This window comes from Limanda limanda, chromosome 7 (assembly GCF_963576545.1).
Source record: "Limanda limanda chromosome 7, fLimLim1.1, whole genome shotgun sequence".
Classification (NCBI taxonomy): Eukaryota; Metazoa; Chordata; class Actinopteri; order Pleuronectiformes; family Pleuronectidae; genus Limanda; species Limanda limanda.
Window position 1 is genome coordinate 24631932 of NC_083642.1, and position 26499 is coordinate 24658430.

The window sequence follows — 26499 nt, forward strand, 5'->3', positions numbered from 1 at the left end:
GCGCTCGGGTGGAGCAGATTGGCTCCGAGGGGTTGCCTGGCATTGTTGCTGAATCTTCGAATAAAGACCTGAATCCACTCCCTGTGTCAGGACTGCTGCTTCCAAATGCATTATTAATGAGGGTAGCCGACTGATGGCCGGGATTAATTACAGTAGGTCTGAAGATTACCCCCCACACACACACACACACACACACACACACACACGCCCATCCCTCTCTTTTTTTTTCTTTTACGCTTAACAAAACCATGCCAGCAATATTTTCTCTCTTCTCATTCAGGATCAGAAATAAAACATTGGTTTGTAAGAGTCTTGACACTCAAACAGGCATTACTGTCGGGTTAAATCATTCACACTCCACACTCTGCAAAGCTTGCCCCATGCGTTTTTCTTTTTTTCGATTTAACTTAGCAACAGGGGCACTGTGTTGTTGTCACCTGCTTGGTCACAGAGGAAAAAAACTAAAGGCGGAGAGCTTCTTCTTTGTTGTCCTCTCTTGTCGTGACGCTCGCTGACAAGTGCAGCTGCCTGATGCATCACAGTAACATAGCTAATGTGGTGAAGTCCTTTTGATGGAGGCTTTTCTCATTTGTGTTTTTCATGTATATATATTTCATGAATAAAGTGTCCACACCAGCTGCTTGATGCTATATATAAAAAGAGCTTGTGTGAATTTCAGTTACTTTTTGCACTTTGTGATTCTTCATTTGGTTACTTGAGGTACATTTATTACTTGCGCATGTGGACCTTTATTTTCATACTTCTTCTTTATTACTTAATCTTTTTGTCTTACTTATATGTTCACATCTGAAAGTTATATATATAAGGCCAATTGAAACATAAACAAAGGAAAACTCACTCATCAATGACGCATTATTATTGTGCAAACATCTTTTTACTAATATATTGATTTAAAAAAACAAAAGGAAGTGCTATGTCGAATTTGGTGCAATTTGGACACTGTATACTTTTCAAAAAACTTTGAACAAACAGATGACCAATGCTCTGTAGCCGCAGCAGCTGCTGGAAGTCATCAACCCAAGAGACGTTGTCTGCTACGACAGCAGGTGCATTCTCGACAACCTGCATCAAAAAGTGATTCTCCATTTCGGGGTTCCGAGTTCCTGGTCAAGCTTCACTGAAAAGCAGGCGAACAGCTCTTTGTGCAGCAGCAGAGACACAGCTTCAGGGTTCTGAAGACTGACTCATCCCAATCAGGCAGGTCCGAAAAAAAAACACAAAAACTACAATGAGTCTAATCTCTGATAAAATGTAATTCTCTGTGCAACACAGATAAAACACCAGCCTTATACTCAAATTGAGATGCTATTACTATTTTGTGAATCCATAATTGTCAGCCCACATTCATTATGCTGTCATTTGGATGACGTGATTGCGGTACAATTTTTCTCGCTAATCATGCAAAAAACAACCCAGAATGTCTCAACAATAGCTGACGACTGGGCGATCACCATGTGAATGTGGCGGATCGTCCATCCTAATCATTCATCATCCCAACACACATGCACGCAAAAAAAGCTCTTTCTCACTCAGTGTGGGTTGTCGTTGGTTTCAATTAGTGGACCCAACATCTGACACGGGGGCCAAAGCAGTCTCTATTGATTGGCTAAAGCTATAGAAATGCATGTGTCAAGGGCAACTGGGGTCAAACTGTGAACCACGGAAAAAGAAAAGATGCAAAGAATGACAGGAGGGAGGGACAGAGGGAGGAGAAAGAGGCAGACGGACATGGCCCATAGACATGCCTCTGTAGGGTGTGTGGGTGTGTGTGTGTGTGTGTGTGTGTGTGTGTGTGTGTGTGTGTGTGTGTGTGTGTGTGTGTGTGTGTGTGTGTGTGTGTGTGTGTGTGTGTGTGTGTGTGTGTGTGTGTGTGTGTGTGTGTGTGTGTTGAGAGGGAATAGCAGATTTTTGGTTGTTCCTTATCTGGAGAGGGAAAGAAAATATTTTGGCTATGGGGTTTATGTTAAGTTAGTCAAGAGTAAAATTAAAAGTTTGTCTAGGATTAAGAATCACGTGAGTGTGAGTGTGAGAGAGCGTGAGAGAGCGAGAGAGAGCGAGACAGCGAGAGCGAGAGAGAGAGCTTGGTGGGGGGGGACGATTCAGCAGCTGGACAAACAGACTTCATCCAACTACTGTTCAACTAATGGACACCACCAACAGCCTGGAGCAAGCAAACACACCCACCCACACACACCATAGCAATAACCTGTGGTCTGTTTCTCATCTTGCCATCACCCACTTTCATCTGAAAGCATGATAATACAATAATAAGCATGGAGCATAGCTTGAGGCCTGAAGCTGGAGGGAGGTATCGTTTGTGCAAACCCAGAATAACAGAGACGCTGAGCAGCCCACCTGGAGACGCAGAGGGAGCAGCTACCACCTGTCTATAACCAGTGGCACCGAGTCGTCAAGTTCAATAAATGAAACGTCTCCATGGCAGTGACCTTGGGGGGAGGGGGGGGGACAACCCACTGGTGAACATGTCCCACCATATCTCTTTGAATGTATACGAAAAGGAAGAGTTTTATAATGTGTTAGTTACAGAGTTTCAGCTTGAGCAGGAAAGCAAACTATAGTGTATTACAAAATAGCACACAAACCATTCAGCTGTTTTCTTACAAAATTCCTCATTAATTAAAGTATGTACAGACCATAGGGGTGGTAGCAGAGGTTGTTTATTTTCTAACACAGACAATAATACCAAACTATTCATGAAAAAGTCTTGACATGAGAAAGTTTACAGCTGAATCATAATCTTTTCTTAAATATGTGAATCTGACATTTGCTTCAACTGTTTCATTTCCTCCGTCCTTGGTGTATAAGCACAGAATGTGTGTGTGTGTGTGTGTGGGGGGGGGGGTTGTGTGTTTCAGACAGGAAAGAGAGAGAGAAATGTCAGGCTGTCACACATTCAGGTGTCTCTAAAGATCTGGTTACAGTGTTGGTTTCGTTCCCTTCTGTTTTCTTTTCTCACTGTGTGGTCAGCTGTGCCGTTACCCACCACTTAAAACTAAGATGTACGGACGCATGTGCACGCTCACAAACACACACAAATGGAAACCCACACAGTACAGCACAGTACTGAAATATGATTTCTGGAGTCTTGCAGCAAAATTAATAATCTAATGCAAATTTCATTAGAGGGTGTCGCTGATCAGTGCCAATGAATTAACCATTACTCAACTCCCTGCTGAGATTTATATATTTTAAAATGTGATTAATGAAAACCCATCATTGCTACACAACACAGGGATAAGAATAAATCCCAAAACATGCTCTGCATCTGGTCCGCACTTCACTATAAATAAACATAGATATAGATAAAAACATCATCAAACATTTTAATGATGGTTTTTAAAACTTTTTCTAAATTGACTTGATGTCTGGCTGTTCTTTATGTGTGGGATCAGGTTTATATAAAGCAGCTACAATCAATGTGTTTACAACATCAACTGATCAAATCACAATGTGAAGGGGGTAACCTATATTCAAATGTTTCCAGATGTTTCTAATGAAAATAAAGCCAGAGGCATAATATACTATTGTTTTAAAATTTGCATACTTAATTAAATGAAATACATAACTAATTTAATTGAAAAGAAGTATGAATGTATAATGAACATTACGCTTAGGTGCTGCGAAACAACAAAACTGTGCCAGCAAATAACTAATTCCTACTTGGCATGAGAGATCATTTCGAGCCATAGATCATTTAATGATCAGAAGTAATACGTGATTTAAATTAACTTTACTGGTTTCCAATTCTATCTAATATTTTTGTATTAGTATAGTGAGCTGCGTTGACCCAAAATGCTGTTTTGTGTTTTCAGAATTCATTGGTGAATCAGCATTACACACACAAATCTATTCTCCAAGTCTCTGGTTATTACGATTTGTGCAGCACGACTGACCTAGACATGAACATACACAAATCCGGCATAAAAACAATTACCATAGGGGTTCTTGGGTCCTTATGTCAATAATCTGGGCTTCATGTTAATAAGCAGGCATATTTTTACAGTGGCTCACAGCCAATCATATCAGACAGACCTGATGCGGACTTTTCGACTGCCGTAGTCGAATCGCTCAAACAAACCATCAAATGATTTCCTCTTTCTGCTGCAGCAGCCCCATTTGGAGCAAACACTCACAAACACATGGTTTTCTTCGCTCCATTCTGCCCACACGCCAAGGTCCTTTAGTAAATGATACCGCTCAGCACAGCACAGCATCTCTCTCCACTGCTCTCCTCCTTTAATAAACACTGAGTGAGCAGCCACTTACAACGTCATGGAATAGTCTGGCAGGGAAGCATCTATCTGTCAGTTCCTGTGAGGCACGGAACAGGGTAATTTAAAGCCACTTTTCATGTTCAATACCAACCCTCCGGATAAATCTCACATCGAGTCAGATCAGCATTTCCTGTTGAGCTACTGTTTAACAGTCAGGGGAAGGCCAACATTTATAACACACCTAAACAAGGAGCGAGAGCTCGGACTATTTGATTTATGTTTTCAATAGTAAAACCACTTAGACAAACTTAACTCAAAGAAAAGAAGTTGAGATAATTGATAGTTAAATTAGTCATCATACTGCTTTCTGTGTTTCCCTTGACAGAACAAATACATGTAGTATCTACTAAATTTAAAAATAGCACAACTATTTAATAAAACACTAATAGGCTTTTGTTTTTATTAAAAAGTTACTTCCAAAGTACTGGCAAAGAGAAGCTCTGAAATAATGTCATGGTGCAAGTCTTACACTTACAGTATGTATGCAGCAGTCATTAGACATTTTCTATCCAAGTAGCACAGTCAATAGATGCATGTTGACAAGTCAATAATTACTGAGATCAATATCAGTCTGACAATTGTGTATTGAAAAATGACTCTGAATCTAGTTCACAATCTAATGTAGAACTAGGATATGGGCATGTCAGACTAAAAAACTCTTGTGTGGAAATGAGAGACTTACAAGTGCAAAGTCAATATGCACATATTTCACATCATCACAAGTTAAACTTTGGTGAGCTGATCCATCGGAGCATTTCGTTTAACCTTTGTCTGAGTGTAAAGAGAGAACAGGCTCATTACAAGAACCTTTTCTCCGCTTCAGTAGAATTTATCGACTGAAATGATGAACAACGCTAAGAGCTAAATGCCACGGGAAAGTTAACAGTGCGGTGCACACAAGCACAATTCGTAAAGACGTGTAAGTGACTGGGCCTCACAAGGCTGTTTGAAGTGCTTCAGGTTGAACACTACAGTACAGAACACGGTCAATGGCAATATGTTTTCTGAGTTATGTGATTTATCTCTTGGTAAACCTTACATGTTGGTATGGTAAGAGTGTCATGGCGGCTCTTGCCGCCTATGGTTTCATATTGGCCTATAACAGTGTCCCCGAACAAGAAATGCCTAAACATGAGTTCGGACATGCTTTTAAATTAACCAGCAGCCAGCGTTTCTGCCCTAGACAGTTAGTGGACTTCATACTGGGTGGCCAGCAGACTCACCCCAGAGGTATTATGGTTTAATCTACAACCTTATTACTTTCCCCCAGCTTTCCATTAATCAGTGGGGGGAGCTTAGGAGGATTTTACTTTCACTAACAACATCACAACATACACATCTGAAGTACACATTGAGCTGAATCTACAGTGAACAAACTGCGGTATTACACTTAAAAAAAACTGATATGATAGAATAAATTGAATATCCCACATTGAAATAATTGAGGTGGAGGTGACACTGAACTCAAAACACACATGGCTAAAATAATGTCATAAATATCAGCCAGTGCTTAACAAAGGAAAAATAAAATCAACAACACTGTTTTTGTGAACCAATGAGCTAATCAAGGCTCCTGGCCAGATGTGGCCCGGCAGGAAAAGATTCTTCTCCTTTCGTCCCCTTGTCTTGAGTAGCCTTAGGGGGTTTAACCCATCCACTATCTATCGGGATCTAAATTGACACTTTGAAAATCCCCTTTCGCTGCTGATAAACCTGAGGATCAGACCAACGCTCATGTCACAGCAAGGCCCTGCAGACAATGAGGAAAGCAAAGCTGACTTAGCAGTAGCCTCTGGACCTGCTTTCTGTACAAACAAGTAATCCCGAATCCATTAGCTGGACTGACAGCAGAGTAAAGCAGAGTCAGGCTTTTTTGATCAATCGTTTCCCAGAATGTTATCTAGACAATTGTGCAAATGATATTGATCCTTTATTGACCATTAGAATTCTAAGTCCTTTGTTAGCAGAAGTTATTAATTCAAGCATAATCTTGAAAGGAAACAATGACACAAATCAAATATTGATGGTGTGATGGGGTTGTGCTCTGATTACATATCAGCAGGACATTAACTAAAGTTGACAATGAAGTCACAGCTCATTTCAGAAATCTCACAGACAAATGCAGGGGCATTTCTTCGAGACAGGGAATGCTCCACCTGTGCATCATTCAGATCGCAAGCATCGCCGTACTGGGTCCAAAGGCAACTGTCCAGTGGCCTGCGGCTGACAGGGGGCAACAGCTAATGCACTAAGAGAGTTTATGTTTCTGGCCACCACCAACTGGGCCCACATATGTAGCAGCCCAGCAGTGAGGGCTCAAATATAGACGGAAGTCAAACAGACAGAATAACAACTGCGATTCAAATTAACAAATGGTTGGTTTGTCCTACAGGTTCAGCTATCAATCAGACCCTGATTACTATCAGACAATGCAAGGTCATCGGTAATGAACCAGACACGTGTATCACAAATGGAAGAGGAATGTATTCAAAGTCAGTCCCAGTGTGTACAACAGAAATATGCATTATGATCTGGTTGTAATTTTGTTTGAGAGGGAAGAAACAGTTTGAGTTTCCACTGCGTTGGCATAAGTTCATCACACACAAGCTGCAGCATTTAAAATTAACAAGATCAAGACTTTATGTTGATCTCATGTGTAGCAAATAGCAATGCATTACCCTGACTACACAACAAAAGGAGCATCTATTTTATCTGCTCTGATTCTACAGTGGATCGGCAGGGTGGTGGCGCCTGAGGCAGCAATATAGAGGGCAGCTGGGGGGTTTAAGGTTTTGTCTAGAGGCTGGGCTGAGACTCTCCAGGGAGCTGGGTAAGCTGGGTAAGGGGACAGGGGTGGTGGCTGAGGCCAAGTGCTGGTGGCATGGCACACACACACAACTGTCCCACAGCTGAGGGCTGCCCGAGAACAATAAAAACCACACCCTGTAGGTTTAATATGGCATGCCTCCTTCTGACCTAATGTAAGAAGATTACACATTCAGAAAGGATTGCATTAGTGACGGTTAATCTTGACCATATTGTTGTATTAGCTGCTTACTTTTAGAAACCAATCAGCAAATGGATTCTGTGTAACTTGGGATGTTGCTACAATTCATCTGTCCCAATATGACATTTGCGAGGAGGACAGGGTAACAAAGTGCTGTCAAAGTGCTGAAGAGGCCAGCCATTTAACTACAGTATATTATTTTAGATTAACTGCTTGAGGTGCACCATTGAGGGACAAGTCAAAGAAATGGGAGTTTTCTCCTAGAATACGCCTTTGTCAAAGAATGGCAGGGAAGGACAAAGAAGGAGAGCAAGAATAAAATGTGCTACCAATGAGCTGCAAGCCAACACTGCAGCTAGCAGCACAAGTGTGACAGCTTTGAAAGGTAACAATAGGGCCTATAATGAGGTGCACTTCAGTCCCCCATGACAGAGGGCTAGCAAAGTAAATCTACTTAAATATTAGCAACGTAAATCTAATGCTGTACCTTCTCTTAAACCTGGAACATTCTCCTCATCTCGAATCTGAAGGTAAGCAATGTTCAGGCTTTCAACTGCAGAAGCCACTGACTAAACTTCACATTGTATATAGATGTACAAATTAATGAAGGAGATACAGTAACTGTGTCTCTTTAACAGACTACTTCCAATATCACAGCGATGCCGTACAATGCAGAAAACTTTACAAGAGGACGTGGATCTGCCATCTAAAAGAGCCAAGTCTACCACGGACAATGGGGAAGCTTGTCTACTGTCATGTCACTGTCATGAAACTAATAATGTGTAACATGAGAGCCTCTTCACTTGTCTAAATTCAGAAGAAAGTGGATACTGTTGGAGTCATAAGCTGTCTGTAGTGACATAATCTTTTCAGGGGCTTTTCTTATCTTGTCACTCTGATTTTTCCAGCCCTCACATTTGTGGCTTTCTCCACACTACAGTCCCCTTCACTGCTCCAGGTAAGTGCAAGTTAACTTCCACTTTAGCCGTAGAATGGTGCCGACATAAAAAGACAGAGAACAGACAGACCAATCACAATGGGTCAAGAAATACTGAAAAACCTCCCACCCGTGAATGTTGATAAATGTTTTTAATGGGGACCAGCCGGAAGCAACACTGCTGAGGAATAACCAATCTGTGGACTTCAGCAATTGTACCATTAGTTCAGGCTGAATTCATCCAAAGATGCACTTTCATGACAAAAAAATCAACCAATGCTGTACCATGGTCAATAGGATGAGGGGATGAAGGGGATTTACATCTAAGCACAGTGGATCGAGGCTGCTGCTAATGAAAAGAAGTATTTATTAGGCTGCCAATCTGACCGTCAGCCAAACTCCCTCGAGGGCTTACTGAGGCATGGGATCCAATCTATCCAGCAGATAGCAAGCATATATGAACCAGGGTCAACCGATTGTGAGGCATTTTGACTGTGCTTGTAAAAATTATGAAAAAGAAGTGGCTTGACATCATAGAGGAGGTGAAAATATTGGGTTAGGATTCACACAATGCTGTCCATTTTCCTTATCTTTCATGGGAAGCCTGTGGCTACTGTGGTGCCCCAGCAAATGTGCGCTGTCTCCACTCCCACACTCCAGTACAACACAAACACAGTCCACACACACACACACACAAGAATGCACCATGAGGGACCACCAGCTGTTGCAGTGACCGATACTGACGCCCAAAATACTTCTTTCATCAAATTTTGACATGAACATTCTGTCTGTTTTCAAACACTTACAGGCCTACGATCAGAATTGAACTTCTCTCAAGATGTCTTTCAGCCAATCATAAGTTTTAATCAAACATTTTCCACAAAATCATACCGGACTCAACCATGGAGCCGCCAACACAGTCATTTACTGACAAGAGCTAATCAAGACTCAGCGTTTGATCCCATCCGATCCAAGTAATTTCTTTCCTGGCTTCATGATTACGCCCATCTGATGCCTATGTGACAAAAGTGCTGCAAATATACAAATGTCTGAGATGACTCTCCTCCTGCATCTCACAACCTACTACAGTATGTGACACCTGAGATGAAGAACTGAAAAGGCTGCTAAGGAGGATTCACTTGGCGTCTCATTTTAAAGGCATTAACACTCCTTTCCCTTTATTGTATCCCCTCATTTCCAGTTCTCACACTGGTGAAAGGCAAACCACTTAAACCTACATTGTGCCTGACACTTGACACCTATAAATCATAACATCCCGTCATTTGCTCCTCACATGCCCCGCAGTCTTACTTTTATTATTCATAGAAAGGGCTGGAAAGTGGTCGCTTCAGCTGCGGAGTACCCTTTTCAGTGGCCAGCTGCAGCTGAAGTGGCCTTCGACCTATTCCTCTGTGTGTGTCTCTGAGGGGTCTGGGGTCTGGATGGTAACCTAACCACTTCCTGTATGCCACCTAATTAGGGTATTCACCCTGCAGTTTGATTTGATTTCAGAATCTGCATAATATTGTTTTATTGTTTCACAAGGATTTAGAAGCCAGAAAATCCAAAAATTGACTGAATGTTATAAAAAATAGGATATTAGCCAATGAAGAAATATGACCAAATACTTAATCAATCGTTTTCTTCATTGGGTAATTAAAAGAAACGTTTCTTTCTCACTTATCAATTAGTAGAAATTATCAAGCTTGTATTTTTTTCCTTAAGCAACAACCAGTTTGTAAATTTGTTATTTTACTACTACATATGTGTCACTTGCTAATTAAATTGTTCGCCTTCCTTTTCCTATTGGTATTTCTGGCATAACTGCCAATTTTCCTTCACCACATTTTTTAAACTTCAAAATGCGTCCAGTAGCTGAAACCAGCAAGGTACAGCTAACTGAGTTAGCTAAGTTGACTGGGAGACAATTACATAAATTTAGCAAATATCATAACATGGTTAAATCAGCCTTTTCCATTATAGCCCCAAAGACAACAAACACACTCATGAAGCTAAAGACAATATAATGAAGAAGGAGGCTGTCTGTAAACTTGAACTAGCTCCTGTAGTTGACATTAACATGCCAGCTATAATGGACAAGTTTACACCATCCACTGTTTATAAATATTGACAACATGACAGCTTCCCGAAAGGGAAACCAAAGCATCTTAAATGTTCCCTGGTGGTTGGCAGCAGAACTGATAATAAACTATGCCTCCTCCATGTTAGTGAATGGAACGTGGACCAAACCCTCAATGTCAAAGTAATACATTTTTAACAAAGTTGGTTTCTGTAATTTGAGGTCATTCTTATCACACTGATTAACCCTCATGTGCTCATTTTTCGTTAAAGTTTTTAATAACATAATTGATGCTCAAGGTGAAAAATCAGGACCAATCACGACTCACAATTGGTCGAGTGTGTGTAATGGCCGGGCTTTTATAGTGCGGCTCCATCCTCCAATCGCTACTGCACAGACTCTGGCTCCAAATGTGCAAGATGGCAGCTTTCATATCCAAATTATTTGGCTTCCTTTCTGAGTAGTGGTAGGAAGTGGCGGTATGTCATCCATCTTTACAGTCTACATTTGCTTTACTGCCACATCCATAAGCCATAGAGTTTACAGATCATTAACGTATTATGGCTGGTGTTGTAGGAAATTCCACTGCATTAATTTATTAATATGAAAATAAAAGCTTTTTGCTTTTCTATAGATTTGATTAGATGCTATTTCTATTGGATTTGGGCAAAAAGCAAAAGTATGATTTTTTTTACAAAAGATTTAACTTAACAGCATTGTTAATTGGTAGTCAGTTGAATTTGAATTTGTTCAGTTCCATGCTCCATACAGTAATTTTAGTTCCTGTGGCAAAAAAAGAAACATTTTGTAAGGAATCTAACTGCTCCAAACACTAAGGTATCTGATAATGCCATAACCATGCTCACTTTCATTCATCCCCCACAGTCAAGTGTGGGTAATGTGATATCAAGCTTCTTCAACAGACTCTAAGCAAGCAGATGGCCAGCTTTTCAAAAACGTCTGCATTCTGGAACCCAAAGAAGAAGAAGAAAAAAACAGTGAAAAGAGGAAACAAGGTTCAAGGCCGGGCTACACAACCTCAAGACTCTTTAATAAGGTTGTGTGAAATGTGCTATCGAGCTATTTGCCCCCCTAAAACATAATTGATAAGAACTGTTCTTTTCCCGCAGGACTGACTGTTTCTCATTAAGACCAGGAAAATACTTGGATGTTGAGGAAATTATATTTGGAGAGGCTTTTCATTTTTGATCAATCTGTAAGCTGTTTCCCATATTGCAAGATTCAATCTGACAGCTGGGAAGAAGAGAGGGACCAGCTGCTGAATTCAACTGGATCTTAATTATTTTAACAAAAGCAGGAACAAAGCCCACACTGGAGAGCATTTGGACTTTAGAATCGGCAAGCTCGTACACTGCTGCCTCATACAGGTGAACAGCAGAAGCTGAGGGGGATCCTCTGAGGGTCAAGCTTCACTGAGTGTCTGAACATCTTACATCGCTGCTCATGTCTCTAAACACACTCCCGTTGACACTGTGCCTTGAAATGTAAGGAGGGTCAACTTGATCATTTTCTGAGGAGTGATGAAACTGTGTCACCCCTCACCGCCATGAGCACCGAGCACAAACGTTCACCATCAGCAGCCAACAAATCACCGAAAATCCTTAAGGTCTGTGAGCTCATCCTGTCAAGTTCAACGAACATGGTAAATGCAACCATCTCTAGTTTCTAAATAAGGCAATAAACAGGCAGCTGTGGGTGTCCAGCAGAATGCTAGCAGGTGAACAAGGCATTTGACATTTGGCTCACACAGCTCACACACATTCCTGTATCAGCTGACAAAAGAGTGTGGCCTAAACCCCAGTGCTCAGTATGGTCCAGGGCTACTGTATACTGTATCTATGTGTGTGTGTGTGTTGGTGTGTGTGTGTGTGTGTGTGAATAGGTGTTAGAATAATTATAATAAAGAGAATCAAGGTGAAGGTAAAAACAGATCCTGGAGTTTACAAACTGTCTGCTCTCTCTCTCACGCTCACACACGCACACGCGCACACACACACACGCACACACGCACACACACACACACTTCAGACTAACAAAACACATCATGAATGTAACCACATGTATGTTAGCTCGTGTTGTGTTGATGAGGTGAATACTTGAGTTAAAACTAGTGCTTATCAAACAAGATAAGTGTTTGTTTGCTCATGAAAGCCACAAATAGTTTCTTATTAATCCATTCATTTAATAACATGTTTATGAATGATAACTTCAAACGTACCTGTCGGCTGAGTAAAGCGTGTGAATCAGTCGTCCATGATGCTGGAGGAAACACATCCACGCCAACCAGCAGAAAGTAGGTGATGAGGTCCAGCGCTTCTCCCTCACCTCACACAGTCTGTCCTCACACAACGACAGAAGACGCACACTGATCTAAAGGTACAAACTCACTCCGACTCCCCAGTGTGTGCATGTGAATATGTGTGTGAGAGAGTGTGTGTGAGAGAGAGAGTGTGAGTGAGTGATTGTGTGTGTGAGTGTGTGTGTTCAGATCGGAGCTAAGGACCAGTCCCTCTGCTGCCGGGATCAGGACAGAGGAGCGTCTCCACCTCTGAGCACCGGGCAACACGCGGAGTCAAGCCGGACATGGTGATGCAGAATATCCGATCGTGTCTCCTTCAAAATAAAAGTTCCCAAACGGGGGGGAAGGTCTTGAGGAAGCAGCCTCAACCCACTGAGGAACATGTGGCAGCATCTACAAGATGCTTGGAGCAAGCAAGAAAGTGCATTGAACAGGTTTGCACAGTTTGTGAGGAAGGAGTTGAAAAGGTGGGCAGAGGAAAAATGGATTTTAAACCAGGGGCGGATCTACCAGACAGGGGCACTTTCCACTTGGGCCAGAGGCATTGGAAATTGCCCAGATAGCAAACAGGTGTCCGCTGCTTCTGGCAATGATGCAGCAGTTCCGATCTTTTTGTGAACAAAATTGATGAGAGCCTAAGGTGGCCAACTTGTAAACTAGCAAATGCGGCCCAAATACCCCCAAACAATGTTGTCCTTTTATGGCAAACAAGCAGTGCACTAGGTCATGTGTAATCTGGATGTGAACCTAAAGTGGCCCATTTGGTAAATGTTTTGACATGCGGTATTATTATGGCTTACTTGTAGCCCAGATCTGGCCAACAGGAGGCCAAGTGCTAACTTTCCTGGTGGAATGTGGACTGGTAGGTGATTTTTTTTCACCTGCTAATAATAATAAAAATAAACATAACAATTTGCTTAGAATATTGTAATTTCTAAAACTCTTTTTAAAGTCAGGCGAGTAAAAGGGAGTTGGCCAGCCGCCAGTGGCTGGAGCGTACTATAAAAATAATAGTTTTATTTTGAAAGTGCTGCTCAGACAGAGTTGCTCCTGACTGCAGGCTTGACACTGTGGGTTGTAACTTGATTGTATTGGAAAACACAACAGTGGAAAATGTACTCGTGTGTGCGGACTGTTCATCAGTGAGTTAGGATTTAATAAGCAGTTTGGTGACTAAATGCCTACATTGTTAGTATGTGTTATCACGTCAATATGGTTCTGATGATCATGCCTTTTAGTTATTTCAGTAATAACTACTGTCTCTACGTGTCATTGATTGTCATTTTGTTCTATAGGGAAATGTTGGGGACATTTTCTTTTCGAATCCCTGGCTGTGAATCTATTCAGGATAAAGAGGAACAATGACCAAAAGCCGAGACCCTCCTCTTCGTATGTAAAATGACATGTGACTGCCCTCTGCCGGTTGAAGCTCACCTCTGCTTCAGAGCGAGCGCGTATTTGTTTGTGTACGTGTGTGTGTGTGTGTGTGTGCGTGTGTGTGTGTGTGTCTGTACTACTGTCTGGATGAGGACCATTCTAAGCATAGACCCTACAGATTGAGAACATTTTGGGAAAGTGAGGATATTTTGGCCGGTCCTCACCTTTTTAACTGGCTGTTTGACGGTTAAGGCTTAGTTCTAGGGTTTGGGTTAGAGTTCAAATTAGAGTAAGGAGCCAGGGAACTAGAATATGGAGGTACAAACCTTGTGTATCTTAGACTGTTTAGATCCACAGTAAGGGACATTTTGAGAGGCCATGCATGGCTCAAACCTAAAAACGACAACCCGGCTATATATACCTGTAAACTATTTTAAGAAGTAATATGATTTTGCATCTTGAGCCCCGGTGGTTTCATCAAAGTGACCATAATCCCCCACATTTTTGTTTTGCCTTAATGTCCGCTGTGATCCACACGTGAATGCTGCTCCAGAAGAGAATCTCAGTGGACATTTAGACTAAACTTGCTGTAAATGACACTGTTTCAAGTCGAATTTGAATGTCAGGGTTTACAGAGCCTTGGAGTTTTCTTAAATTTTATTAGATTTGGCTCCAATACTGTTCACCCCTAAAACTCCTATGTGTTTTGTGGACTCAATCACTTCACCCATCCTTCCACCAGATAACGGTGAGTAGATAATGAGTGAATTTTCATTTTTGGGATGAACCATCCCTTTAACACATGTCATCTCTTGATTGCAAACCACAATATTCAACTTCAAAAATAAACTCTTCATATATAAATTCAGATCATGATGAGTTGAGATAGTGTACATCATGTAAAGCAAAGATTTAAAAAAAAAAAAACAATAAACATTTCTTTATTAATACCTCATACAACTGTTGAGAATAGCAGCCAGGTTATCCTTCAGGAATATTATACCCATACACATACCTCCCAACAGTTGCCTTAATTCTAACAGCCACCAAATGTCTCCCTCTAATACATATCAATCCTTTAAATATGTCTGATTGTTTCATCAAGAATAAAGCATTGGCTCTTTAGAAATTTACAAAATGCCAAAGATAGTTACTTCCCTCACAGTATCATGGAATTGGTTCACCACATCTCCAGTTACAGAGAATGTTTTAATCTTTTTCACAGGTTCTAATTATAAACATACAAAAACTGTAACATTGAGGTGATAGTCTATTGGTATTGGACTATACTCTCCCTAGATACCCCCCTCATTATAACTAGGGAAACCAAAACAATAAATATACCTCCAAATATAATCCTACACCATATTGTAGCATGTATCAGAGTTTCATATACTCAATGTTGATTGATGGACGGATGGTCTATAAAAAGTTTGTTTGTGTTAAAAGGTTGGGGTAAATGCTGATATAAGTATAATTTGTATTAGGATTATTATTAATCATAATAATAATACACCTGCCTCCACTTATTTGCAGGATATGTCTGAAAACATTAATGTTTCTTCCAGGTGATTTTAAAAATGTAGCAGCATACAAACACACACACACACACACACACACACACACACACACACACACACACACACACACACACACACACACACACACACACACACACACACCATATAATTTTACGGTATACTTTTGGTTAGAAACGTACTTTCCTATATATAGAAGTACATGGATGAATATGGAGATATTTGGTTTTATGAAGTGTTTTGATTAAGCGATTTTACTTATTATTCATATATTTATTTATAAAAAAATTGGATTTTGATCACTCATGTGATTGACAGCCCTCAGTGTGACGGGGGGAAGGCTGTGGACACACGGGGGCGTGTCCTCACGCTGCTGTTACCTTTCTCTGCCTGGTCTCATCTGTCAGGGGCAAACTCCACAGGCTGTAAAAACAAAACTGCTTCATTACTACAATCTCGACTGTGAAACGAAACGGAAAACAGTGTGATGGAGTCTCCGGTGAAGGATTCTCCGGTCAGAGCAGGTTATCACAGACTGGAGATCCAGAAAACGACGTGGGATGTCCCGGAGAGGTACGAGACGCTGCGCTCTGTGGGCTCCGGAGCGTACGGGACAGTCTGGTGAGTTCCCCCGGGGAAGGGAAGCAGGACTTCAGATACACTCTTTAATACCTGAAAGTGCAGTGCACACAATCCAGGGCCTCAAAGGCATCTGATACATATCTTTTAAATGATCCAGAAGGCAAATCATTTTAATGTATGAACCACATTTCATAAGCAGTGTGCGGTACGGGGACACTAAAAACAACAATTTAAAATGTAAATCATAGTTAAAGACAATACAAGAGGTAAAGACAATAAGACAATAATAGAGATTTCTAAGATAACAACATAACAATATAATAAAATATAATGATGGTATGATCGCATCTAATAGTTTAGTTAAAGACACTTTGCATATGCTTACAGACTTATAGCTTGTTGAGACACATGAGGCATTTAAAATGACGTCTACCCATCTCCAACAGTGGAACAGTGGGAACAGTGATAAACATGATCAAATGCACAAACATGTGACTGTTTATTGATTTTTCATTCTGGTTTCCTTTGCCGTCAATATTCAAATGTTTTGAATCACAAATGATTTTCTATAGGCTGCCTTGACTTTAGGTCAGCATTCCATTCCTTGGGTTTGTTGTCCCAGAGTGGCCAACATTACACTGACATCTGCTAACAGAAGCACCTTTGTCCGCCTGAGGCAAGCTGGCAAGTCAATGCAGGTCCTGGGATACGACAAGAATCTCCTCCACCGACACAGAGCAACTCCCCCAGGAATCCAAGATATCTCTGACACAGCTCAATGTAATGACAGATCACTGAGGAACGAGATCTTGTTAGAGATATGATGTTGTTTGGTCAGAAAAGACTTCAGGACTGAATCAAGACTAATCTGAATGTTTTATATACGATCATACCGTACACGTTTCACTCATGCCTGATGCTTTTTTTAACAAGGTTTATATTTAACAGGACTAGTTCCACATACCAGAGGTCCACCGGGGTATTGCCTGTGTTTTTTTTTCACCATATCAACTCCCACAGAAGATCTAGAAATCCTAGAGCACACTGTTCTGAACGTGCTGTAAAGTCTTGATGCAAACAAGGAGAAAGGAAACTAACTACAGAGTGAAATAATGAATTGATCCATCGATTGGTCAATATCCATAGGAATTATCTCCCCAATTTGGATAGCTAATACTTATTGTTTATATTTATCAAGAAAACATTTGTTTGTTTTATATGATTTTAAACTGAATAAGACTTTGTTATTTGGTCTGTTGTTTGGACAAAACAAGCACTTTTAAAAGGTCACTTGGACCCTAAAATGTTTTATGATTTTCTGATGAATAAATTAATTTATTAAAATTGCGTTTTTTCTCATGATTTGATCAGTGTGTGTGTGTGTGTGTGTGTGTGTGTGTGTGTGTGTGTGTGTGTGTGTGTGTGTGTGTATGTTTGTGACTCTGTATGAAAGGTGTTATACAAAATAAATTCAGATTAACTAACGGATTGATTGAACAATGTATTTAAAAAATATATATAAACTGATAGATAACAGTCTAATCTGTGTTTGCAGCCCAGAGTGAGAGATTATATGAGCAACATCATCAGCCCGCTGTGTGTCCTCTCCTCAATGCTGCGTTTTCATCTCCCTCAGCTCTGCCACCGACCAGAAGACCAAGGAGAAGGTGGCCATCAAGAAGCTGCATCGGCCTTTCCAGTCCCTCATCCATGCTAAACGGGCTTATAGGGAACTCAGGCTGCTCCGCCACATCCAGCATGACAATGTACGTGAATGTAACAAGAAGCTGGCCCTGATTTAATATGGAGTGAATGGAAATACGTTATTAACATGCTAAAATAGAATTCTAAAGCCTGCTTAAGGTGGAAGTTAGGTTAGGAAGAAGTGAGGTGATGCTCAAGCATGAGAGGAATCTTCTTTTACAACTAGTCAGTGCTAAGATGTAATATATTATTGTTTTAAGTCATATTATAGTCGAACTCTATTGCAAAAAGGCACCACATTTTGCTAAGACATTTCAAAGCAGATACAGAGCAGCTACTGAATGGTTCAAATCTTTCTCAGTAATCAAAGACTTCTGCCATTTTTTCTTTTCCCAAAGTTCCATTTTGAGGTGAAAACTATCTTTGTTGAGCCACAAACTCTCTAACGCTGCCTGACAAGTGAGCAGTGTTGTGTATTGTTGCAACCCTCATGGTTCAGTTCTTTGGCTGAAAGCCTTTGAGGCATTTTACTGGGTTCCTCTCGGAAGGGCATCTGATTCAATGCGATTTAACTTCAGTACTTCCGCCCAGGACATTATGGTTTTTCCGAGTTTGTTTGTTGGTTTATCAGCAGGATTACAGAAAACAAACTGAGTGGATATCTATGAAACTTGGTGGAAGGATGGGAGTGGGCCCAAGAAAGAACCCATTAAATGATTCAGTTAAAAAAAAAAAAAAAAATGTCACTCTCCTTAACATTGCAGGATAAGGCTTTTTAAAAAAAAAAAATTCTCAAATTTCTCATAAAACAATGCGTGGATCCTGATGATATAATGGGAGTGATATGGAGTCAATCCCAGCTGCTAAGTGAGAAGTGGGGTACACCCTGGAAAGGTCGACAGCGTATCACAGGTCAACATACAGAAACAAACAAATATTCACTCTCACGTTCACACCTACAGTCAATTTAGAGTCTCCTTCCAAGCTCAACCTAATCTGCATGTCTTTGTACAGTGGAAGGAAGCTAAGTTACCCAGAACCCACACAAATATGAAAACACTCAAACTCCACACAGTAAAGGCCAATTTATGCTTGAGCGTATTTTGCAAAAACGGATAGATAAGACCGCCCTATCTGTTGTGAAACGCCCTCTCCGAGTGCTTCGGACAGCTTTTCGTACAGGTCTGATTTTTCTAACTTCTCCGTGTTGTGTCGGAGAGCCTGCGAACATCTCTTGGCTGTGATTGGTCCGCGAACGACATCATTTCCGTATGACGTCATTTCCGTATTTCCGGACCTCAAACTTCCTGTTTACTTGTAGCCACAAACACGAACACAACTATGATTCTACGATTAATGTGACGTGTGTGTTAAGCCAGCGGAGTTGTCCGGCTGACGGTGGCTCGTTAGAGCACTGAGGGCATGTGTGTACAGTCACATACGGTTAGAACGAGCTTTCAAAACAGCGCTAGCAGGCTAGGCTAGCCACCATGCTAACTGCGGTGGTAACAGTGCAAGAACCCGCCGTCACGACTTTAATTCCACTTCTATCATGACACTGTTTCTATAATACCGTCAGGTTAGAAGCAAACACGGGATAGTAGTTAGTGCCGGGAGTCTTGCTGACTGTGTGTGGAAGCTGGGGGGGAGCTAGGTCCGTGTAGCTTCTAGCTACATGTAGCCTCAAGCAGATTCAAGCTGTGGAATCAGCAACACAGTTCGGAAACAAGACCGGGGAACCGCTGCGCTAAGAAACGATAACATCAGCATCTTGACCCGCTGGGTGTCACTTTATTTAGTTCTGTTAGTTGCCATGGTTCAGTGTGTGGGACGCAGGCTAACATGTAAACAGACACACGTGGACTTCTTCTTCCCAAATGGGGTAGGCTTCTCTGAGCTCGTCTTCCGTTGCGCCACCTATGGGTTTGGCGATGAATTTTTTCCGACGTAGAGTGTCGGAGAGGTAAATATCAAAAAGACTCTTTGCCCCCCGCTGAGACCTCTCCGAGAAACTGACACGTAGTAGTATATAAGAGCCTTAAGACCCAGACGGAACTGGGATTCGAACCGAGAACCATCTCACTGTGAGGCAACAGTGCTACAGTTGCAAGGGCTGTTTGCTTTAAATATAGAGGCTGGAGATGCAGTGTCAGAGATGTAAATATGACATTCACACCAGATGTTACCATGGAGATGTGCACTGTAACTATTTCTACCATATATGTGATCCCCTATAGAGCCCTAGACATGTGTTTTCTAACAGGTCTGTATATTTGTTTTTTTCCTGAAAGGTGATCTGTCTCCTGGACGTCTTCACACCGGATTCCACACTGGAAAGATTCACAACCTTGTGAGTTGACGGTCACAAACCATGTTATTTTTTGTCGAAGTTGTCGAGGGCCTGTTGACTCCCTGTGTGCGTGTGTTTGCATGTACGGAGCGTTCAAGCAAGGATACGTGCGGGCAAGATTATTCATGTTTGTTTTGGTATTTCCTCATCATAGAAATGGGCTCTTGTTATCTACACTGTGTATGGCCACTTCATGTCCCCAACTTTGGCTCTTTGTTTTTTATTTTTGCTTATTCATACTTTCCTTCTCACTTGTTATTTGTCTCTCCCTCTTCTTCTCTCTAGTTACCTAGTAATGCCATTAGTAGCCCAAGACCTGAGCCACATTATGAAGAGGAGAAGATTGACTGTTCGCATTATCACATACCTGTTCTACCAGCTTCTAAGAGGACTCAAGGTATGTGTTGATGTTTTTATTCTCTTGAAAATTATATTACTTGATGTAATCTACATACACACATGTCTACACTTGCTGTTATTACATTTAAGATGTCTAAGGTTTGCAATAAAACTAGAAAAGGAGTTGCTAAAAGGGCATTACTATTCTCAAAAAACAAAATCTTAAGATGTTGAAATTTCAGTTGAAGTCAAAGTGCTAGGTATAGATGTAGTGTGTGTATACTGTAAATAATGCCAGATGGTAAATTTAAACAGTGATAGCAGTTTACAAAATACAGTTGCATTAAAAGTGTCACAGTCCCATTTCATTATAAGTCCTTATTAAATGTTCAAATGGATCGGCAAAATAATTAAAAAAGCAAATATTGTTTTAAATCAATCTATTCATTCGTTCACCCATCCGTTTTTTGTCTTTACTGAGCTCGTACCATTACAGTATGCTCTAGACCAAGCAGAGCAGTGCGCACAGATTTTTCCTCCGTCTACATTCTCCAGCACGTCCTGACGAATCCACAGACATTCTCAAGTCAGACAGGAGATTATGTTGAGAGGTATATACATATGGTCTCTCGTCAGGCCTTCGATATCAGCTCCCTGTGTGAGTTTCCATGGCAGCCCAGTACAACATCCGCATTATTAATGCCACACAAAGAACAAAAAGTAAAATACTTAGAAGCCTTTAGTTAATGCAGCAAATCACTCCAGTTTGAGAAGGGCCTTGGTCTCAGACACGACTAACACGTTACTGCAAACCAACACAGTGAGTGCTGGAGGTCACAGTCTCTCAACTCCAGAGAGCAGAGCGGAGATCTTGAGAATCTCCTTCCCACCTGCACGACTATATGAACATAAGCAGCTTCAAACTGTCTTCATATAAAATACAAAATGTATTGTAAACTATTTCCAACCATCTGCTGTTTGCAGTTTAAAATTATATCATTTAAATATGGACTGAATCTTCAACTCTGTATAAAGTAATTAAAATTACAATGTATCTACAGAATTACTCTAAACGCCTTCTGGTCATAAACTGCAGAAGGCATCACATATTTTATATGAAAAAATATATAAAAGAAAATACAAGGAAGCAGCTTGGCAGAGCCATGTGTTGACCTCTCAGTATACACTGATGTTTTAACAGCATGGTGAGTATAGTGCTTTCAGTTTTGGGACAACGCCCTCAGTCAATGTATAACCAAGAGTGTTCAGTGGAAATAAAGATAAAGAATATTTTGAGCTGGAAAACAATACTAATGTCTGAAATGTGGTCATTTGTCTTTGAGTTTAGCATCTTTCATCTTGAGATATTTTCCCCTTCTTATCTGTATATGTGCTTTAACCACTCTTCTGTGCTGAGTGAGGTGTCTGCGTCTGCATTAATGCATTCAAACTGAGTCCTGGCAATGAGCTGCAGGCAGAGATAGTGGTGTGTGATGCTTTTTCTCTTTTTAAAAAAAAAATCTACAATTCCACAACATGCCATTTAGAGGAAGCCTCCGTCAAGTGGGTGTGTCTGCTCTGTGAACAAACTTTACTGTGTTTATATATATATCTATGTTCTATAATCTGTCTTCTCCTTCTTTACAGTACATTCACTCTGCAGGGATCATTCATCGGGTTGGTATATGGACCTTTTTAAAAAACACAATTAACTGTAGTCTTAGCATGTCAGGTAATCAATGTGTGTTTACATGAGTTGTATACTTAAAGGAATAGCTCATGATTTTGTAAAATAAGGATGGCAAAATCTGGATACGTCTAATGACTTCCTGCGCCCCAAACCATGCCCAGTGTAAAATTACAACTTTTTAGATCAATCAAATGACCAATACTGCACATTAATTAGTAGTATGTAGCATGAATGTGATTCGGTCTCCAGTAATACATAGTTTAAGCTAAATTTAAATTAAATTTTACATGAGAAAAGTTTGAGTTTGGGGTGTTGAAAGAAAGATTAAATATGACCTCATATTTAATGCATAGCAGAAGCATTACATTTGTGTTAATGCCCAATAACATTTTACAGCAGCTGCATTTTATGCATTCAGGTCAGACGGGAAAACATAACCTAGAGAAAGATAATTTTTAAAAGGGGTTTGTCTAGTTAACTTTTTGTCTTGCAGGTATAAACCCTAACCAGTAGAGGGTGCCCTCTGAACAGTACAACAACCTCCTGGTTTCACATGGTTTAATAACTTTAGAGTTTTGCCCTTGCAGCTCTACACTTCTCTGAGTCAAAGAATCTTGAATCTTGAATCTTGAATCTTGAATCTTGAATCTTGAATCATGGAAGAAACAATAATACATTAAGGTGACACGTTTTGGCCAAATTTGCATAGTTTACTTGGTTTTAGCAGTAACAATTCGGTAGAGTCAAAAGGCCAAATGTAGAAGCTAGAAGACTAAACATATTTAAAAGCTACTAATAAAAATATGCAGCTGGAAAATAGAATCTGCACTTTACAATACTTGATTTACATCTGTATTCTTTATTAAATCAGCTTTTGATTTAGTTATTTATTTCTCTGTATTTTCTAATAGGTTATTACATTTTCTTATTTATTTCTGAATATGCTTTTATCACAGATTATTTTTACTGATGCATATTTTTTAATTTTTTATTCATTAATTAAAGGCTGGATTATTATTTTGGTGACACTCATAGTCCTTATTAACTCAGGCTGAGTAAACAAAGAAACATGAGGCCCGATGACAGAGCCAGGCGAAGCTATGCTAAGCTAAATGGCTGCTACCTAAATTAGGGTCTCACCAGACATTATGCGAGTAAGAAAGCTGATGTGGTTTGATTTTAGGATCTGAAGCCTGGTAACCTCGCTGTGAATGAGAACTGTGAATTAAAGGTAAGTTGAAAAGTCGTGATCTAAAAAACAACCAATTCTTTAACTTAAACTTGACAATCACTTATGCTTCTCTTTGGTGAATTAAACTGTAACTATTCTCAGATCCTGGATTTTGGCTTGGCGAGACAGACAGAGAGTGAGATGACTGGTTATGTGGTAACACGATGGTACAGAGCACCAGAGATCATATTCAACTGGATGCACTACAGTCAGACAGGTGATGAAATCATCTTACTTTATCTTGTCATTGTGTCCAGTATTGCAGCTGTAAGTTGTGACAAAATATTAAATGTAACTGTCTCTCTATTGCTCTCGCTCTCAGTCGATGTCTGGTCAGCCGCCTGTATCCTGGCAGAGATGATTACTGGCCAGGTACTTTTCCCAGGACACGACAGTATCCTCACACATTCAGCTCAACTAAAGCAATGGGAAATTCACACTGTTCCTCCCTTAATGTTTCAAATGTAATGTAAGAAAAGCATCATGTGACTTAAAAGATAGTTTTTACCTGAATGTCTGAATGAATCCATAGCTTCTTTCAGACATGCACTGAACTACGCAGTACCGAAGTATTTTCACCAGGGGAGGTGCATGAGTAAATGCAAAAGTCAGAGTTAGAAATTAATACCTCACTTCCTGGATCTGGCTCTGCACCTGGCTGCTCCACCTCTCACTTCAAGGGATAGTTCATAAAAAAATGGAAATTCACTCATTATTTACTTACCACTATGCCGAAGGCAGTGGGGGGGGTATGAGTCCACAAAACACTCCTTGAGTCTTAGGTAAACTTTGTTACAGCAGAATCCAATACAATGCAATAAAAAAACAAAGGGTTTTGTTTTTTCTGCTGTTTTATTACATCTGAAAATAGGTCACTGATCAGCTACACTGTTTACCCCTGAAACTCCAAAAGTGTTTTGTGGACTCAAACACTTCACTTCTCAAACATCTACTGATGCGTTGATCATGAGTGAAAGGACAATCCAATTGTGTGGACATTCTCCAGAGCTCAATGCTCAAAACAGCTTTGGAATGGACTCTGAAGACAGAGGGTGATGGAGCTTGATCATTCTTAGGACTATAAATCATATATAAATTGAACATTATTCTTACTATTCAGCTTTCTCTTGTGAACCCAGTGCAATACTATGGAAGCTACAATACTATTTCCGCCACTGTGATGAAGAACACACAAATCCTATATCTCATAATTATTACTTAGTATCTTATAATAATGAGATGGGCTCCTAGCCCAGGGCTCCAATATTGCCAGGGCCGGCCCTGCACCAAACCATCCAGTTTTAGACATTTGGATGCACGTTTAAGCTTTGGCTTTGATGACTTCTCTGACATGAAGTCTTCACATTGTGAGTGCTGTGCATTCAGAGGCTTCCTTAACCAGCCTGTTCAGGTATCGATCAGCTGAAAAAGATCCTTCGCCTGACAGGAACACCAGACTCCTCCCTGGTTCAGAAGATGCAGAGTAAAGACGTGAGTTTTGTTGTGTCCACATGCCTCATGAATCCCAATATTTAAGCCAACTGATGAATGCAGCACATTTCCAAATATGAGTGGAAAATAACAAACCAATATTTTGATATTTCATGCTCTTTTCTTTGTTAGAAAATGTAACCATTATTACCTATTTTACAGGCGCAGTCATATGTGCAAGGTCTCCCTCCACAAAAGAAGAAAAACTTCAAGGATGTGTTTCTGTCCATGGAAGAAAATGGTGCACTGAACCACTTCTTCTTATTGACGTGAAATGAAATACATTGTACTTAAATTGGAAAGAAAAGCTTATTTTAAACCCAAACTTCTTCATCACGACTTTGCTGTAGCTTCGTCACCTATATCAATTCAGTCAGACAACTCACGTGTGACATGTTCATTGCAACAGCTGATCATTGAGTTTAATGTCCCAGGTTCCGACTTCATCACTCCCCCAGAAGCAATCACATTAATATAACGGGGAATGATCAGCAGATCTCTTTAACCAGTCTGTTGGAGCCTACGGGTTGGTGAAGGGACTGAATTTAACAGGAAGTAATACTGACACAGGGCAGCAATAGCACTGACAAGCAAAGGGAGAGATGGGAAATCTTTAGAGGAATTTAATAGAGGAATGTATAAAGTGAGGTATGTCACATAATAAGAGCTGCGCAGCTCGAGTTGACGAGCTTGTAAGGATCAGTTCATCTCTCACTGCTGTGTATTAATAACAAATAAGAGATGAGGAGATGCAGTGAATCTGGGAGGGGAGAAATTTTAATTCAAAATAGGTTCTGTGACAAATCAACAGAAACTTCCTCCTTTGTGACCAAATAGTGGTTGATCAGTTGTGTGATGATTGAAATGTTCTGTTTTGGGTCCTGCTGCTTCTAGCTGTCGACCTGCTGGAGGGGATGCTGCTGCTGGATCCAGAGACGAGGCTGACAGCGAAGCAGGGTCTCCCCCACCCCTTCCTGGCTGAATACCATGACCCAGAGAGTGAGACGGACTCTGAGCCTTATGACGACTCCTTCGAGAGCCTGGAGCTGGCTGTTGGCGAATGGAAGAGTGAGTACGGCTGTGCACAAGACGCTGGAGTTGACAGGCGCTGTGGCCCCCTGAGTTTTGCCTGAAATCTTATTCTTATCTGAAGAGTTTGGATATTAAAAAAATAATGCTATACTAATACTAGGGGTGAAAATAAGTCTATGCTTTCATTTTTCATCCAATCAGGTCTTATCCACATGGAGATCATGACCTTCGACCCTGACAACCCCAGTAAAACAGCTATGTAGGATGCTGTGATGAGTAGTGTTTGGTTTAATATCCACACGTGAGGTAAAGGTCAACGATTCAGTGAAACAAAAACAAAAAAAAGAATATTAAATATATCCTGTCCTGTTTTGTGCATCTGACATGTATGTGCAGTTGATAAAGTTGATGGTAGCAATACTAGCTTGATGAATTAATGGATCTGTTTGACCAAAAGCATGTAAACTTTGACATAAAATTATTTTCATGAGGTGTTTTGCATTAA

The 26499-nt window shown here is 40.6% G+C and overlaps 1 protein-coding gene across 2 annotated transcripts; it reads left to right on the forward strand.

Moving 5' to 3' along the window:
- Window positions 1–15976: 15976 nt before the first annotated feature.
- On the forward strand, window positions 15977–26472 carry zgc:171775 (STKc_p38 domain-containing protein). 2 transcript variants are annotated; one of them, XM_061074374.1, is made up of 12 exons: window positions 15977–16196; window positions 17794–17923; window positions 20153–20211; window positions 20497–20608; window positions 22198–22227; window positions 23424–23471; window positions 23574–23688; window positions 23794–23865; window positions 24883–24962; window positions 25125–25203; window positions 25857–26030; window positions 26196–26472. In XM_061074374.1, the coding sequence occupies exons 1-12, from the start codon at window positions 16063–16065 to the stop codon at window positions 26255–26257; spliced, it is 1095 nt and encodes a 364-aa protein (XP_060930357.1). In that variant the 5' UTR covers window positions 15977–16062; the 3' UTR covers window positions 26258–26472. The 2 variants fall into 2 exon arrangements, with proteins under 2 accessions (XP_060930357.1, XP_060930356.1); XM_061074373.1 differs by having other exon boundaries at window positions 23574–23865.
- The last annotated feature ends 27 nt before the right edge of the window (window positions 26473–26499 follow it).